At 45.2% G+C, this 15,202-nt stretch overlaps 1 protein-coding gene across 1 annotated transcript; it reads right to left on the bottom strand.

The window, feature by feature from the left end:
- Window positions 1–6,137: 6,137 nt before the first annotated feature.
- Window positions 6,138–7,133, bottom strand: LOC119532960 (olfactory receptor 6J1-like). The gene has a single exon (XM_037835171.1). The coding sequence runs from the start codon at window positions 7,131–7,133 to the stop codon at window positions 6,138–6,140; it is 996 nt and encodes a 331-aa protein (XP_037691099.1).
- Window positions 7,134–15,202: the final 8,069 nt, after the last annotated feature.

Genomic DNA, 15,202 nt, shown 5'->3' on the forward strand with positions numbered 1-15,202 from the left:
CGATTGCTGATATGTTACCTTGGACACTTTATGGCCTTAAGACTGTAACTGTGTAACCAAATAAACCCTCTTTTATAAAAGCCAATCCACTTCTGGTGTTTCGCATTCTGGCAGCATTAGCAACTAGAACAAAGTGTTCCAAGGAAAAATACCTAGGAGCCTCAAAAGGGACCTCAAATGGGGCCTCAAAAGTCTCAAAGGTGAAGATACAATAGTTTTATCTCAAAGAATCCTGCTGAGGAAGAAAAGAAGGGGCTTCCCCAACCAGGAAAACAGTCGCATAGGTTGTTTTCTGATGTGATCAAACTGTGGACTGAATGAACAAAACAACTAAAACAAGGGCAGTTTATGTGAAAATATCCAAGCAACCCGAAGGTGTTAGTGGACTGGAAGCTCAGTTTGAGGCAGTAAAGGAATAAGGTGGCCAAAAAAAATTTAATGTTAAGTCTCATTCCTTGCAGGGAAGGTCAGGGGATTCAGTGGCTCCACGGTACCCTGATCTGAGCACCGGGCTAAATTTTAAGAACACATTTTCCTTTTGTTATGTAAGCAAAATTTTTCATCCTGTAAAAGTTTTAAGGACTTAAAAAAAAATCCATAATTAGACTACCTAGAAATAACCATATTACATATTTTGGAATATATTCTTTCAGACTAATACACACATACATACTCTCATACATCTAAACCAGTATTTACTAATATATACATATTTATTAATATTTACAAATATTAATAAGAGAACAACTTGTTGAAAAAGTGCAAGTGGTAGAAAACTCGAACTTTATCAGAATTTACTTATATGAGAGCATATTAAGAAAGTGGCTTATGAAACTTTTTAACTTAATTGTTGTAAATCTCTTTCTACATCAAAAAATTATAGAATACACAGAAATAAATCATTATTATTTATTATTGCATTGCATTCCATTGTGGAGATAATTTATTTATCCAATTCTCTATTGTTGGATTTTAAATTTGCTTCCACATATTTTTGTATTATAAACAATGCTGTGATAAGCACCTTGTACATACATTTTTCATTTGACCAATGATTTCCTTCCTAACAGTGAAATTGCAGGATTGTCTGCAAAATAGTCTGGCCTTTGATAAGCAATAAAGAGAGTTTATACAAAGTAATCAGAAAACCTAGCAGAAAAAAATAAATGTTTTATCTCTGTGTACAGGCAAAAAGTATGAATAGGCAATTCACAGAAGCAGATAAACAGTTAGCCAGTGAATGTCTGAAAAGATGCTCAAACTTTCTAGTAATAAAAGCAATACAAAATAATGATAAGAACTAGTTTTCACACACAGATTGACAAAAATTTTAAGATTGATGATATCCAGTAATGCCAATGGTGAGGAAGATGGATATTTCCATACAATGTTGGGGGGGGGGGGAGGAAATTGTTAACACATTTTGGAGATAACTTGGTAGAATTTATCACAATCATCTACTGAAATTTAAAATGGGCATACACTTTGAGCAAGGTGTCCTCATAGTAGGATTTTATGCCAATAAATTTTAGTACCAATAATAAAATTCTAGAAATCTAAATTTCCACTGTTTTTAAAAGTGACAACTAAAAATGAATTAGATTTTATAGGTATTGACATGGAAAAATGTTTAAAAATACCAAGATGCAGACAATTCATATAACACCATTCCATTTTTGTTAAATAAAAGCTGTATGTGCACATAATTCATATGCATTAAGTAAAATAAAATGCCCACTTGCACTGGGCTTTGTCGAGAGGGACCCCTTTCCAAGAAAGGCTTCTCCAGAATACAAAACAATTGACCTGCAGGGGCTTTGCAAGAAAAATGGAATGCACCCTACAGATCTGCAGATAAGCAACATCTGGTGATAAACCAGTTTCCATCAAGTAGAGAGAGATTATCAGAATGGACAAGTATACCACACTAATCAATGTATACCTGCTCTCCACTTAGTAAAAGCCCGCTATGTAAAAGGGAAACTTAACATTAGCCAGTCAGAGCATTTTCTCTCTTGCTTCCATGTTTACCCTATATATGCTCCCCCTTTCCATCTCCTCGGTGGAGCTCCCTTCTACTTTCTGGATGGGATGCTTCCCAATTCATGAATCGCTCTATAAAGCTGTCAGATTCTAAACTGCATGGAAAGTTTATCTTTTAACAGTTTGTTCTATAAGCATAAAATACGTTTAATTAAGAATGTGTACTGCTGGAGAGTAGAATTGGCTGGTGGACTTACATGTTTTACTTTATATGTTTTGTAATGCCTGAAATTCTACACCTTGCTTTGTATGTGGCCAGGCACAAACACATACCTGTACTGACAAAGTATGTGAAAGCAAAGGGCATTGGAAGGACTGGGTTCCAGGCGGTTGCAGAGGGCCTAACTGCCTCATACACCTTTGGAGCCACCTGCAACAGCCCTCTGGCGCTGATATGGAGGATTAACTGAGCCATAGGAAGATGGGGACCACAGATACATTAGGACAAGGCAGCCATGTCACAGGCTAGAGAAGTCTCCTGGGGCTCACTTTGACATGCTTCCCCAGTTCCCAGACTCCCTAGGCCATGACAACGGACCATCTTTAAGGCTCTGTCTTCTAAGGGAGGGGGAAAAGCCGCTTTCCATTGGGTCTTGGAACTGGGATGAGTGTAGAAGTAGGCATAAATATAGGCTAAGGCAAAGTTTTCAAGGAGATAAACTTTCTCTTTGTTGTCTCTTACCCCCCATATCTGAAACTTTTCCACTTCCTGATATGCTCTTCCATGCCTTCAGGCTTTTTTTCTCCTCCATTTCTTTTCAAACTTCCTGAGGTGCTGAACTGCTCGATTGATATATGAATGACTCAACCCAAATCCAAGCTAAGATTTGCATTTTTAAAAAGGGTTATTGCTAAACTGAATACATTTCTCACTTTATTTCATAAATATTTGTTGAGCATATCTAGTGTGAGAACCACTGATGTAGGTCCCTGAGAGAAAAAGGGATAGGATGCAAAAATTAAAAACACCCAATCTCTGCCCTCAAAGACAGTTGTTGTCCCTTGGGGTGGACAGACAAGAACACCAATCCTGCAAAGGATGAAAAGAGCTGTGTGCTGAGAATGGAAGTGCTTAGCTAAAGGTTCCCAGTGGGAATTTGGGAATATGTTAGCTGCTTGTAAATCCAAACCCAGAAACTTTTGGTCAGTGGTTTAAAAGACATCTTAGGTCTGGGGCTAGGAGAGGACAACAGAAGGATCTATGAATCTCCAAATGTTTTAAGTGAAACATTTCCAGAGGGGAACATCAGTTCTGAGGCCATCTCAGAGCCCTACAGGGAAGCAGGGAGGCGTAACTGCCTGGATCTTTTCAGAGCAGCTTCTTCTCCAATGCTAATGTGACCCTAGACTCCTGCTCTGTCTCCTTAATCTCATGGAAGACCAGGCCTCAGAGTTTTAACTGCTTTGCCACGTGTACTACAAGTGAGCTGCCTCTATCACCAGGGTGCCCTGGATAGGTCCTGCAAACTAAAGAGTCTGAATCCTGGGGTTTGGAGTTCACTTAAAGAAGCAGGGCCTTCCACAAAAGCAAGACCTACCCAGTTTCCTCAGCTCCCACCCCTGGGCCTACAAAACCCCAACTAATATCTGCTTACTTGAGCTCTCTGCTCTGGGAGGATGATCCATCTGCTTAAAATTAGAAATGTTGTAAGAACCTTCAGTATTATAAGAACTGAGAGACTGAAAAAACAAAGAGACAATGGCCAGACCAAATATGAGCAATAGAACTCTGACCCACAAACTCTGCAGCAACCAGAGTGAGAAACCAAACCACAACCTCTGCAGCAATCAGCCCAGATGGTCAGGATTTGGTCATGACTGCCAACTTCCTTATCAACCAGAGAAATCCAAATATGCTCCCAAACCAATCACATAAGATGTTCCACTTCTAGTTAGCCTGCCTCAAGCATCCCAACACCAACGACTTCCAAGCAGAACATACCTGAATCCTCCTTTTTTCTCTCTCTCACTATAAAGCTTGCCCACTCCTCTGCCTGCTTTTGTCTGTCAAACACAAGTGATGGTTGCTGACTCCTTTGTTATAGCAAGCTCTGAATAAATACCCTCTGTTCTCATTTGGGTGGTCTATACCCAAATGAATTACAGAGTTCCCTTAGGTGTGTGTGTGTGTGTGTGTGTGTGTGTGTGTGTGTGTGTGTGTGTATGTGCATGTGTCCTTCTGACCATTTCCATCCAGAGCACACGCGTTAATTCAGGGAAAGTGGATGCTGCAGCCCTGGAGGCTGAGGACACAGGAAATGAGATCTGGGAGCTTCTGAAGACATTGAGAAGTTTGGCTTGCATTGATCTGAACCACAGGCCTAGATATTGCTGGTCAAGCATCCCAAGCAGTGTTTAGGCACCAAAAATTCAGACCAAGAATTATGTTAAAAAGACGTATTTCTAGTTCCATGGAGCCAGAAGGGGAATGGGGTACACTTAGTGGAGACAGAAAGAACTTTATAGTCAAGCCACATTTTGGTCATGAGAAACAAAGAACTTCTCAAGCTAATGCAATTTAAAAAAAAGGGGGGGTGGGGTGGTGGTTTGTTTATCGGTGCAGGCCTATCTCAGCAAATCCAGGAACAGGAAATAAAACTCCACTGACTTCCTGGCCTGAGGAGTCATTAGAGAGGGAGACCCCTGTATTAGTCAGGTTCTCCAGAGAAACAGAACCAATAAGATATATGTATATTTTATTTATTTATTATAGTAGATTTATTATAAGGAATTGGCTCACGATTGTGGGCACTGGCAAGTACGAATTCCGCACATCAGGTCAGAGGCTGGAAATTCCAGGAGTAGTGATGTTAGTCTGTAGTCTGAGTCTATAGGGGCAGTCAGGGAGGAGAGGAGGGTGTAGGCTTGAGGAAAAATTCCTTCTGATTATTGAAACCCCAAGTTCTTGCTTGTAAGACCTCCAACTGATTGGATGAGGCCCACTCACATTGCTGAGGTAATCTACTTAAAGTCAACTGCTGGTGGATGCTAATCCCATCTACAAAATACCTCCTCAGTAACAACTGGGCTTGTGTTTGACCAAGTAACTGGATACCATAACCTAGCCAAATTGACACATAAAATTAACCATCACAGCCTTTCACTCTGTCTCTCTGCAGCTGGGTGGGCCCTTATCTCGCTTGTCCCCATTATTCCTCTAGATATCAAATGCATTCTCCTCGTTGGGCAGATTGGCTTCTTCCTCTTTACTCATCAGCTGGTACATGGCCCTCAAAATGGCCACTCCAGCCTCCAAGCTGGCTTGGGCTTCTGGGGGGAAACATCACCATTTTCTGGTACAGTCTCTGTGTCTCTTAGATCAAATTCTCAAAGAGATATTTGTTTTCAAAGGCCACACAAGTCATATACAGGTCACTGGCCAGGCAATGGGTTCGCCTTCAGTAAGGTATCCATCCATGGGCCAATTGTCTAAGGCTGAGGGAACAGGACCATGTCCACATAAAGATGTGAACATTTTGGGTATTATGAACATGTCCTATTACAGAAAACAATATTCTTAAATAACACAGAGACTACATACACCCACCACACTTATTACAAACGTACACTGAGGGAAAACAATGCATTACAGGATATGGCAATAGATTGGAGGATAATGAAGGTTTTTCCTACAAAGATTCCTGGAGAAGATAGAAAGAAAGAAGGTCCATGGAGAAGTGACTAGGAAGGATTTAGTACCATGCTGAAAAAACAGTTGTTTTCAGGATCCGTGAGGAAATAGGGCCCAACGTGTCAGGACTTCTAATAGGACAAAAGCTGCATGGCCCTCCTGGTAATGTTAGACTATTCAGAGAGGATGGGACTTGGAGATCATCGAGTCCAGTGCTGTCACACTTCAGATGACAGCACTGAGGGCCAGAGTGGCCAGTGACCCAGCTGTGGCCACAGAGTTCAAGTCAGAACCAAGGCCCAAGTGCAAGACCTTGCCTCCAAATCCGGTGTTCTTTCCACTTTAGACTATTCAGAATCTCTTAGCTAGCTCACCCCTTTGCTAAGGCAAGTTCTCTCTTTCTAATACTGGGCTTTATAAAATGGATACATAGAGGAGAAAAGGAAGAAGGATCAGCCCCTCCTCAGTGGTCTTTGTTGGAGGACAAGCTGCTCCACAGCACTGTCCTCATCCTCTTTTCTAAAATGACTTGAACCCTGGCCCACACATCCCTGAGGACCCCCAACATCATGTCATTCCTCAGAGTATATATAAAGGGGTTGAGGAATGGAGCCACCACACTGCTCAGTAATGAAGGGATCTTGTGGATCTCCAGATATTCCCTCTGTGAGGGGGTCACATAGATAAACACAGTGATACCACCCGAAATCACCACGATGGTCAGGTGGGAAGCACAGGTGTTGAAGGCCTTCTTCCTTCCACTCGCAGAAGGGATGCGCACTATTGTCAAGATGATGTACATATAGGAATGGGCCACAAGAACTATGCAGCAGAGGATGACTGTAGACGAAAGCATAAAATCCATCAGCTCAATGGGAGTGGTGTCTGCACAAGCGAGGGCCAGCAAGGGCCCACTGTCACAGAAGAAGTGGTTAATGATGTTGGAGCCACAGAAGGGCAGTTGGGAGATGAAGATGGTTGGAAACAGGACAGATAGGAAGCCTCCCACCCAAGAGAATATAACAGTCCCAATGCAAACAGGAGGTGTCATGATGGTGCTGTAACGCAGTGGGTAGCAGATGGCAGCATAGCGGTCATAGGACATGATGGTTAGCAGGAGAAACTCCACAGTGCCCAGAAAGAAGTAGAAATAGCACTGTGTGATACACCCAGCAAAGGAGATGGTTTTATCCCCAGATACTAAGTTGGCCAACACTTTTGGGGAAATGACTGCAGTGAAGAGGATGTCCAAGACAGAAAGATTGCACAGGAAGAAGTACATGGGGATGTGGAGGCGGGAATGGGACAGCACAACGGAGATGATGAGCAGGTTCCCCAAGAGGGTCAGCAAGAACATGGGCAGTAGCAGTACCAGGAACAGCAGCTCCACCTCTCTGCTGAGGAGAAATCCCAGCAAAATAAACTCTGTCACCATTACAGTCTGATTCTCCATGGGCATAGTGGGCCTGGTTCAATTCCTCTGATGGAATAAAGGGAGATACACTCAGGAGAACATTCAAAGTATGAATATTCCATGGCTTTTCATTAGGAAAACATGAAAGTGAAATGTGATTAATGGAAATCAGATGTGTAATCCAAATTAACTTGGTTTTAAATTATTTGCTTATCAAATTGGAACATGTGTTTTAAAATGATAATGTCTGCGGTCGCGGTTACTGCTTCTAGGGGGAGGGGCGGCCGGTAGCTGAGCCCTCAGCTCTCGGGGCTGCTTAAAGGGTACCGGCGGCGGGGGCTCTTTCCCAGAGGCGAGGGCGAGGCGGAGGACTTGGCCGGGTCCTCGGCGGGAGGCGTGCAAGGTGAGGAGGGCGGCGATAAGGACAAGACACTCTTCATCCAGTAGGAGTATGCGCCAAAGAGGCTTTATTCAGGGGTGATCACAGGTTATATAGGCTGGTAAGAAGGGCAGGGCTGGAAAGGAGGTGAAGTAGCCTTAAATGGCAATACTGAAGGAAGAGGGGCTAGGATTGGTTCTGAGAGGACGCAGGAGCCGTTGCAACGGGCGGGGGTTGTTCTGGCCACGGTGCATGCGCGCTGGCGGTGGCAGGAGTGGCCTTGGCACAAGGGAGCGTGTGGGTAAGATAAGGAAGTGGGGAAAGGGCAGTTGGGAGAAAGGCGGTTTCCTCCGGCAAGCCTCCCCTGCCAGTGGCATTTTGGGTGAGGAAAAGGGAGCTGCCCTGACCTCGCTCCTCAGGCTCGGGGGGGCTGCAGAGGGCACTCACGCCCGTACCTACTACCCTCCCCAGGGGGTGATATCAGGTCCCCTGGCCCAGGCCTGGTAAGTCGAGGCACTGCTCAGCTACCCGCAATTCCCCTTTCTTTTCTAATTAGAGGAAGAGGCTTTACCGGAGAGGCCTGCTAAGGGTGAGGGAAGGGGGAGGTCAGGGAAGGGAAAAAGGGGTTGACGGTGGCTCGGTGAGGCTGGAGCTCAGTGTAGGTGTGGTGCCCGGGCGCTTGACAATGGCTTCGCTGCAGCGGGCTGGGCGAAGGTGAGGGGTTTAAAGTTCAGGGGTTCAGAGAAGCTGGAACTCGAGGCGAGAGCGATGTTCAGGTGATTGGGAAGGGCCTCGCGGTCGGCGGGTTGACCGGTGGCGTTGAGGTCGCGGAGGGTTGGCTGTCATCTTGGAGTGGGGGGCGTCAGAGGTGGCGAGTCGCTGATACTGGATTTGCACGAACGAGGAAAAAATGGCATCCGTTTGTTTTCTTACAAGCTGGACAATTTTGCGGATGAGGCAGGGTCCTAAGATGAGAGCTAGAATAATTATTAATAGGGGGCCAAGAAAAGGAAGGATGTATGGGAGGATGGGAGTGAAAAAACTGGACCAATAACTGGTGGCTTTACGATTTCTTTTACGCTTTTCCAGTCCCTCTCGGACCCTTTTTAGGCTGTCCTCGACGAGACCTGTGGAATTGGCATAAACACAGCACTCTTCTCCTAGGGCGGCGCAGAGGCCTCCTTCTTTGAGGAGGAGAAGGTCAAGACCTCGGCGGTTTTGGAGCACTACCTCAGAGAGGGAATTGACAGAATTTTTTAGATGGTAAATAGCGTTTTGTAAGTGACGAATGTCCTCGTCAACAGCCGCCCTGAGGTGAGTTAGGGCGGAGTCTTGACTGGCTAGTGCAGCGATTCCGGTGCCAGCGCCGGCAAGACCTAGGAGGGAGGCAATTGTGAGGACGGTGATGGGCTCTCGCTTTTGCAGAAGGGCAGGAGCTGCAGTTCTTTCCAGACGGAGGAAGAAGTCTTCTTCGCTGTGGTATAAGACCCTAGGGATAAGGACAATTAGGAGGCAAGTTTCTTTATATTCACTGATGATATTCGTGCTGAGACAGGGGGTAAGTCCTGTAGAGGAGCAGAGCCATTGGGAGGAGTTATGAGGAATGAGAAATTTTGCCGAGCTGCTGGGAGATGAGTAGCTAGCACAGGCAGTGAGGTCGGGAGAGTTACTGGAGCGAGGGCGGACGCACTTTCCCGTATAGGAGACTGAATGAAAGGTCAGGGGGACGGCAGAGGTATTCCAATTGCATTCCAAGGGGTTGTTTTCTGTGCTTTCTGAAAAGGAGAGGTTGGAGGCAACGGGCTCGTATAGTGAGGAAGAGGTGGAGAGGCAGAGCCAGCAGGATGAGGTAAAATTGGGGTTGGAGGAGTTTACTGAGGTAAAGGCGGCTTGGATGAGGCTGAGGAGGGGAGAGGAATAACGAGAAGGGGGCAGAGGAAGCTGGGGTGGTGGGGTTGGCGATGCGTTGTTTGTAGCTGAGGTGCGGCTGGTTGGAGCTGAGGTGCGGCTGGAGAGCTGTGGAAAAAGGGGGTTAATGACTTTATTGGGACCTATGCCAGAGGGTGTTTTTAAAGCAGTATTTTGGTATGGTTGGCTTACAGCCTTCTTTTTTATTAGAATAAGTGATTCTCGGTCGGTTCCTTTCTCGTAGATTCTGAAGCCCCAAGTTTGACCGAGTAACCAGGAGGGATTAGTGGGGAGCTGCACTGTAAGATTAAGATGTGTGCAGGATCTCTCACTTTCTTGGCCGAGCCAGTTAACTGTAGGGAGTTTGCACCCTGTAGGGGTCCATTTTAAGGTAAGGTAATGATCAGGAACAGGAGGCTTCCAATTAGTGGCTAATGTTTCATACCCCCAGTATGCACAGTAGTACTCGTTGGGGGAATTACAGTACGATTTTCCAGGATTTGAGGATGGGCACATGTAATATTGGGCCTGGGGATTACTTACCTTTCGAGCGCAGGTTTCTTCGACTCTGGAGACAAAGGTGGCGAAAGGCTTACTCGGCTCCTGGAAGAGCTTGGTGAATTTATTAGGCCGACAGGCAGAGCAATTGGCAAACGCGCGTAAGGCGATGCCTCTGAGGACAGTCCAGAAGGTGGCAGGGACATTAATATAAGCAGACGCACTTAGAAATGCTCCAGTGCCCAAATAGGCTTCGGGGGGATGATAGACTCCAAGGGCTGCGTCTTGCTCACTTTGCTTAGCTGCTTCTGCCTGGAAGTGAGCACGCCAGTCAACAAACTGACCGGGGTTAAGAATGGAACGGGCAAGCGAGGCCCAGTCTTGGGGGATGCAATAGTCCATGCCGAGATCCTGCAGTATTTGGGAAGCGTATGGGCTACCTAACCCGTCCTCCCTGACGGCCCTGCGAAGCTGCTTGATAGTATCTGAGTCAATGGGATACCAGTCATACGGTTTCTGTGGGGTGGGGGCAAGGTTCAGAGGAAAGCAGCGAAAAGCACGAGAGAAAGGAGGACGCGCTTGCAGAGGGCTTGGCGCGGGAGTGGGGGTAGGGGGAGAGTTGCCCCAAGGGTTGCCTTGAGGTGCAGAAGGCAGCCAGGGGTTGTTAGTCGGCAGGGTGGAAGGAGCGGCGGCAGCTGCCGGTAGCGGTTCCGAGGGGGAGCTCGCCGAAGGGGGAGGCGGGAATGGGAGGCCCCAAGCGTCGCAAGATGGCGGCGCGGTAGGCGTGGCTAAGACACAAGATGGTGGATCAGCCCCGCCCTGTGAAAGGGCGGTGCCCAAGGCATAAGATGGTGGACTAGCTCCGCCCTGTGGAAGGGCGGGGTAAAGCGTATGCGGTTTCCGGCCCAACTTAGGGCTGATGTCATCGCCGGAGCATTTCCTCCCCTCGATGGAAGAAGAAGGAGGAAGTTCGCCATCTTGGCGTGTCGCAGTGTTATTTTGCTTTTTGGGAGTCACCTCGAGCGCGTTGTTAATCTGCTCGACTAAGGACTCCGTGTCCGAGTCATGATTTGAATTAGTATCGCTATCTGAATCTGTTGGCTGGGTTGATAGGGCCTCCTTGGATTTAACGGGGCCTCGATCAGGGGGGAGGGAGCCTTGAAGGCAGGAGCGGATAGTTATCAAGGTGGGGAGCAAGCCGGGAGGGAAGCGCTTGCTCTCATGTTCCATGGCGTTGGTGACTCGATCAATAAGACGATCATAAATAACAGGGTCCCAAAGATGGCAAGTGGTGAGCCATGGGTTAAAGGGCAGCAGGAGGTCCCAGTATATCTGCAGCTGCCGGACAGACACTTTACAGCGATGCGTGTCTAGGAGACCCGCTAGAGCACGAACTTGAGGTGCCTGGCATGTAGATATACGATTACCCATAGCTGAGGGGAGAGGAGGGGGAGTTGTTTACCGAGCAGAGAGAATGAGATAAACCGTGGCCTTGAGGCCGAAGGAGACGGCGAGAGCGGAAAGCAGTGCCCTTTGGCAACGGGAGCAGTCAGGGGGGGCGGTTGCAAAGAGGCACACGGCGCCAAATGAGGAAATAAAGATACAAAGAACTACAGCAAAGTAATGGAGGGGAAGAGGGAGAGCGTTAGGAGGAACGGGGGTCATAGAAGTGCGCATACAAGAGGACGAAGAGAGCGTGGGGGAAGGGAGGAGCGGCTTCGGAGCAAGGAACCTCCCACGGCTCCGGAAGCGGCGAAGGAGAGGCGGCCCTTACCTTGCAGGTGAGGAGACGGGAAGCTGGAGAGGCGTCCGGGCGAGCGGGCGACCTGCCGAACTGTTGTGTGGAGACGCTCCTCACACGGGGCACCAGTTGCGGTCGCGGTTACTGCTTCTAGGGGGAGGGGCGGCCGGTAGCTGAGCCCTCAGCTCTCGGGGCTGCTTAAAGGGTACCAGCGGCGGGGGCTCTTTCCCGGAGGCGAGGGCGAGGCGGAGGACTTGGCCGGGTCCTCGGCGGGAGGCGTGCAAGGTGAGGAGGGCGGCGATAAGGACAAGACACTCTTCATCCAGTAGGAGTATGCGCCAAAGAGGCTTTATTCAGGGGTGATCACAGGTTATATAGGCTGGTAAGAAGGGCAGGGCTGGAAAGGAGGTGAAGTAGCCTTAAATGGCAATACTGAAGGAAGAGGGGCTAGGATTGGTTCTGAGAGGACGCAGGAGCCGTTGCAACGGGCGGGGGTTGTTCTGGCCACGGTGCATGCGCGCTGGCGGTGGCAGGAGTGGCCTTGGCACAAGGGAGCGTGTGGGTAAGATAAGGAAGTGGGGAAAGGGCAGTTGGGAGAAAGGCGGTTTCCTCCGGCAAGCCTCCCCTGACAGTGGCATTTTGGGTGAGGAAAAGGGAGCTGCCCTGACCTCGCTCCTCAGGCTCGGGGGGGCTGCAGAGGGCACTCACGCCCGTACCTACTACCCTCCCCAGGGGGTGATATCAGGTCCCCTGGCCCAGGCCTGGTAAGTCGAGGCACTGCTCAGCTACCCGCAAATGTCCACTATTAGCACAGGTACCCTGAGACCTACACTCTCACACAGTTCATACAAACTTGCTAAAAGATAATTTAGCATTTTATATCAAAAACCCTAAAATTAATGAAATTCTTTGTCTCAGAAATCCTACTTCTATCTTGAGGAAATAATCATCAATACGCTAAAAAGATTTTACTACAAGAATATTCCCTGCAGAATTGCTTATAATACTGAAAAACGCAATGACTTAAATGTCCAAAAAGGAGGTATAGAGTAAATAAATTATGATACGTTCAAATAATAACATATCACGCAGCCAATAAAATTATGTTACATGTGGAATATGACTCCCGGGGAGGAATGTAGACCCGGCATCGTGGGATGGAGAACATCTTCTTGACCAAAAGGGGGAAATGAAAGGAAATGAAATAAGCTTCAGTGGCAGAGAGATTCCAAAAGGAGCCGAGAGGTCACTCTGGTGGGCACTCTTATGCACAATTTAGACAACCCTTTTTAGGTTCTAATGAATTGGGGTAGCTAGTGGTAGATACCTGAAACTATCAAACTACAACCCAGAACCCATGAATCTTGAAGATTATTGTATAAAAATGTAGCTTATGAGGGGTGACAATGGGATTGGGAAAGCCATAAGGACCACACTCCCCTTTGTCTAGTTTATGGATGGATGAGTAGAAAAATGGGGGGAAGGAAACAAACAAACAAAGGCACCCAGTGTTCTTTTTTACTTTAATTGTTCTTTTTCACTTTAATTATTATTCTTGTTATTTTTGTGTTGTGTGTGTGGTAATGAAGGTGTCAGGGATTGATTTTGGTGATGAATGCACAACCATGTAATGGTACTGTGAACAATGGAATGTATGATTTGTTTTGTATGACTGCGTGGTATGTGAATATATCTCAATAAAAATGAATATTAAAAAAATCATGTTACAATACTGAAAATATTCACAAGGTATTATTATTAAGTGTTTTTTAAAGCAAATTATAAACTAGTAGTAACATTACGATCCCACTTAGGGGAAAAATGTAAATCGGGAAAGGTCGTAGAATAGCCAAGAGATTGCTGAAGAAGAACAAACAAGGAGATGTAACCTAGCAGATATCAAGAATTATAAAGTTAGAGTGATTAAGGTATTATGGTATCAGCACAAATATAGACAAGATGACAAATGGAACAAATAGAGGGCCCAGACACAGACCCACCCAAATATGGAACAGTGATAAATGTCAGAGGTGAAAATAAGCTGCCATTGTTGGTTGTTCTTATGGGAAAAAAAAATTCAATTCCCTACTTCATATCAGACCCAAATATACATTCCAGATGGACAAAAAACCTAAAGGTGAAAAACAAAATTTTCAGGAAAAAAATAGGAGATTATTGTTTTTAGCCTTGGGGCAAAAAAGGATTTATTGAAGAAGATCAAAAAAGTGTTAAACAAAAAAGAAAAGATTGATAAATTAAAAAATTTAAGAATTTCTGTTCATCAGAGGACCCCCAAAAGAAAGTTAAAGGTAAATCACAAATGGTAACATATTTGGGACACAAATAATGGACAAATCTTCAATATCTATGTATATAAAGATTCTTATATTTCAATAAAGAATAGGTAAGAAATCCAATAGAAAAATGGGACAAACACATGAAATGAATGCCGCTGAAGAAGAAACATTCAAAAAGATGTTAAATCTCAGTAATTTGGGAAATGCAAATTAAGACAATAATAAGATACCATTTTATACCCACTATATTGTCAAAAAATAGAAATATGACAATAACAGTGTCAGAGAGGATGTGGATCCATAGAACTTCTTTTACATTGCTCTGGGAAACTAAATTCATATATATACTTGCTTTGGAAAGTAATTTGCCATTACATTTTAAAGGTGAACATTCATATGCTCTGTGACCCAATAATTCTACTCCTAGGTAGAGAAACTTACACATATGCATCAGAAGACAAACAAGAATGTTCATAGTATAAAAAAAATAGGAAGATAAAAAAAAAACAATGTCCAGAAACAGGAGAAAAGATGAATCGTGATATGATCACATAATGGAGTATTATACAAAAATGAAATGAATGAACTACTGTTCAATTAACAGTGAAGATGAATATTAGAAACATTAAAATAAAGGAAACACCAGAGGACTACATATAGCAAAATTTAAAAAATTCCAGTTTAAAAGCAAGCAAAACTAAATAATGCAGTATTTAGGCATTATAGGCATGAAAATAATATTTTAAATGGAAAGGGATATGAAAAGATGCTCAACGTCATTAGCCATTAGGGAAATGCAAATCAAAACCACAATACGATACTACTTCACACCCACTAGGATAGCTGTGATTTTTAAAAAAATGGAAAATAACAAGTGTTGGCAAGGATGTGGAGAAACTGGAAACCTTGTACATTGCTGGGTGGAATGCAAAATGGTGCAGCTGCTGTGGAAAACACTTTGGTTGTTCTTCAATACTTTAAACATATTGCCACACGACCCGGCAATTCCACTTCTAGGTATATGCCCAAAAGAGCTGAAATTAGGAACTCAGATACTTGTACATCCACATTCATAGCAGCGCTATTCACAATAGCCAAAAGGTCAAAGCAGCCCAAGTGTCTATCAATAGATGAATGGATAAAGAAAATGTAGTATATACACACTGTGGAACACTATTCAGCCATAAAAATGATGTTCTGATGCATGCTCCAACATGGATGAACCTTGAAAACATCATGCTAAGTGAAATAAGTCAGACACAAAAGGAAGAATATTATATGATTTTACTTA

The sequence above is a fragment of the Choloepus didactylus genome, chromosome 4, assembly GCF_015220235.1.
Source record: "Choloepus didactylus isolate mChoDid1 chromosome 4, mChoDid1.pri, whole genome shotgun sequence".
NCBI lineage: Eukaryota > Metazoa > Chordata > Mammalia > Pilosa > Megalonychidae > Choloepus > Choloepus didactylus.